This window comes from Halyomorpha halys, unplaced genomic scaffold (assembly GCF_000696795.3).
Source record: "Halyomorpha halys isolate HHAL.00 unplaced genomic scaffold, Hhal_1.1 Scaffold1084.1, whole genome shotgun sequence".
NCBI classification, from domain to species: domain Eukaryota; kingdom Metazoa; phylum Arthropoda; class Insecta; order Hemiptera; family Pentatomidae; genus Halyomorpha; species Halyomorpha halys.
In genome coordinates, this window is record NW_027106765.1 from 1 (window position 1) to 3602 (window position 3602).

The window sequence follows — 3602 nt, forward strand, 5'->3', positions numbered from 1 at the left end:
ATATACAACTTATCATAATTACTATTATTACTTATACTTATCATAATGTCCTAAGCATGAGGTGTTATCATATCTTCATCTCACAATATTATGTTCATGGACTCGCTTTAGTTCATTACTTAAGTAATTCTTCAAGCACAATATTTATGCTCCCCGTATTTTAATTAATTAATGAATTTCCTCAACGTCAACGTTTGGATACAATAATAAACTTTTGTTTAGGATCGTATATTTTAAAATTCTATCGATTTGGGAAAAATAAATTGTGTCAAATCTTGATAATTAACTTTAGCAGTTTATTTTTTATTTAACATAACACTAATACATATTTACGAAGACATTTTATCTAAGTAATTAAATTAAAAAGTTTCTGATAACAATTCTAGAACAAAGGTTGAATTTATAGGTTATATTGTACTGTTTATATGAACTCTTTTATCACTTACAACTTACAATGCTGATATTTACATTTCCTTTTATTTCGCCTATCTTTATTTCGTTCCTTTAGAATATAATAGCCAAAAAATTCCAAAAGAACAAAACAAGCGTATGGATACTGACGTTTGTACCTTCCTTTATTTACCAAACGTTTGTACAAGTCTTGGATTTGTGGCAAGTTGGAAACATGTAGATTCAACATAAGACTAGTAAAACTATAAAGCATGATTTTCAAATCAAATCACTTTTTTTCCATAGCGAATAGTAAAGAATTGATATTCAACAGATAAATATACATATTTTTTCTAACACTGCACACTTGAACCCTAAAATAATAATTTGAAGATTAAATTCTTTAACTTTGACATATATTAATTTGAACATACTCATCGGAGTAGTACTTGAAGTCGAGGAGGAGCTTGATGAAGTACTCATCGCTCTTCCACCGAGACCGATTAGAGCACTTTTTGAAGAACCAGCGGCTAAAAAAATAATAATAATAAACAATAAAAATAAGCTTAATAAAACATTTATATTTGTAATTTAAAAAAAAATTTGATAGTATAAAGCATATTTAAACAAACTATTTCAGCTGAAGCAAGAAAAAAAATTTGACTTCAGATAAAAATAATAAAAATGATTACTATAACCAATGAAATTTATAATGGTCTTGACCGAAATAACAGTTTAAGGCTGGTTCAATACCAGAGAATAAGAGTTCTATGAATGCAAAGAGATCTTGGTGCGAGCAGAATATAAAGTGGTCTTGACTCACATACATATTTATTAGTAAATGTGCAATAAAATTACTTCATAGATAAGACATCTCAGAGTATAACTATAAAAATGCTTTTTCCAGCAACAAAAAATAAAATATTATAATAAATTATGGACAGAAAAATACCTTTTTGAGCAACTGACGAAACACTAAAACTTTTTGCTGGTCTCCGATGCGGAGGAGGTGTAGGGGTTTCTTTCTTAATTTCTTCTTCAGTGTTTGGTAATACTAGAGGCTCACTCATAATACCTTTCAAAAATTTATATATTAATCCAAATTACTAATCATTTATTGATTTTTTAAAAAATAATATATCATTTAACCACTTATGATAAAACAGATACTTCACAAACATTAACAAATCATAATGGAACTTCAGAATCAATATGAATATAAATATGTAGGAAATTATAAAGAAATGAAACAAACGTAGATAATAAAGAAAATATCTTACCCAAGAAGGCATCGACTAACATTGATATACCCTTGATAGCAATCAAGAAATTTGTCGGAAGCGCATTAAGACAAGGATGGGAAGATGGATCTGCATCAGAAACCATCGCGTACTGAAGAAATTTAGGAGTCTGGGAAATCACTTGAGGCCGAGTGAGATCAACTGGCGATCCGAGTGTGTGTAAGAACCGAAACCAAGCTTGTGCAACTGCATCGTTACTCAGCTCACTAGGTACTTGATACTCTAATTCACCTATAAAATAAAGCTATTTCAACCAAATATCAATTTTATTCCAAATTACCAATTATACAGAAAGCGCTTTATTATCAGTTTTTTTTTTTTTTATTAATTAACATTTGAAAATAAGATTCATATCACAGATCAGAATACATAATATTAAGGCCTAACCTGTCTGATGTTTTGGGAAGTCAGGAGGGCACATAAAAGCTATTATTCTATGTGTCAAAGCTAAATTCAGGCGTGACCACTGGACAATAAGAGCTGTCCGATGCCTCCAAGATACAGCCATTTCACGCAAAGTTCTCCATAAGGGAGGAGATGGAAAACACTTCGCACAGGCCAGAAGCCAAACTTCAAAAAGTACACTCAGTACTCGTTCACATAACTGGTCTCCTACATCATCTAAAATGTCAAATAAATCTAAATTTTACAAAGAGCAGGATACTCTGTAGGAGAAATGTCGATGATCATTTGAAACATACCTTTAATGGTCGGTGTTGCTAATAGTGTTTCATTAATAGCGAGCATAAAAATTAGAAGGGCTTCCCATGTTTCATGCGTCATAATAGTAGAAGTCTGAGAGACTAGCTGTAATGTTCTTAAGACACGATGGCACAAAACAGCTTGTCTACGTATGATATCAGCTCCTATAAAAGAATGATATTCAATTCTAAGCCATATCTAGATATAATAATTAAATTAATTGCATTTTTTACAAATAGTGCAGTTTTACAAACCCAAGTCCGAATACAGGAAAGGCCAGACTTGAAATAGAGAGAATTAGATGAAAATGAAAAAATTATTAAACAGAAAGAATTAATAGATAAAAGTTATCATGAAAAGTAGATCACACTTAAATATATACCTTCTCCTTTTCTTGGTATGAATAGATTATGAAGATGAGCTATCATCTTCCGTGAGTAAAGATTAGGGTCATCCAAGAGCGGTTTTGGCACACTAACATTTGGTGTCGGGTGTAAAACACTGAGCCAATCACAATAAATGTGAACACAATCTCGTATGACATCATGTTCGACCAAAGGGAGGCTAAGACCATAGCAAATAACCTAACAAAAGTACAAACATTAAATCTTAAAATTATCACTGCTTTATATCTACGAGAATAATGATAACAGAATCACCTCCATGCACCACAAAACATCTCTATCTGTTGCAAGCGGACTAGGCCCAGGAGCTTGAGTAATACCAATATTCGAAATGAGCTGCTTAACAACAGATAAAGCAACTTCTTTACCCGTTTCTGTAGGAAATTTGGACAAAACACTCTCTCTATCACTCGACTCGTTTCTGACAACATTTGTCAGAGAAGCCCATTCAGAGTACATTCCACCTCCGTCACACTCCTTATACATGAAATTTAGTTTTATTAAAAATGTTAACTAGAAATTGATTACATGCAAATACAATTTTACCTTCAGGTTGACTCTGTTAAATATACCCAAATTCATAAGGAATGAGGTCAGTCATTAATTTCATTAAAATAACTAACTAAAATAAGCGTAAAGAAATGAATTAAAAGGCTCATAAGCCCATCTGGGATCAGAGGGCTTAGCCGCCAACATCAAATCCACTTTGGTTCTTGCATAAAAACATACCCTTACGAGAAGGTAACAATGCGCTGGTTGTCGATGAGCTCTACAGAGGGCAGCACAGGCGGCTCCGATAAAGGAA

General features: G+C 32.1%; 1 protein-coding gene across 2 annotated transcripts; it reads right to left on the minus strand.

Moving 5' to 3' along the window:
• Positions 1 to 702: 702 nt before the first annotated feature.
• On the minus strand, positions 703 to 3522 carry LOC106688222 (ral GTPase-activating protein subunit beta). Of its 2 annotated transcripts, XM_014432582.3 has the most exons (9): positions 3344 to 3522; positions 3053 to 3274; positions 2776 to 2977; positions 2648 to 2674; positions 2393 to 2557; positions 2079 to 2312; positions 1671 to 1922; positions 1343 to 1465; positions 703 to 920 (listed from the first exon to the last, which is right to left on the minus strand). In XM_014432582.3, the coding sequence occupies exons 1-9, from the start codon at positions 3377 to 3379 to the stop codon at positions 718 to 720; spliced, it is 1464 nt and encodes a 487-aa protein (XP_014288068.2). In that variant the 5' UTR covers positions 3380 to 3522; the 3' UTR covers positions 703 to 717. The 2 variants fall into 2 exon arrangements, with proteins under 2 accessions (XP_014288068.2, XP_066901180.1); XM_067045079.1 differs by lacking the exon at positions 2648 to 2674.
• Between the last annotated feature and the right edge of the window lie 80 nt (positions 3523 to 3602).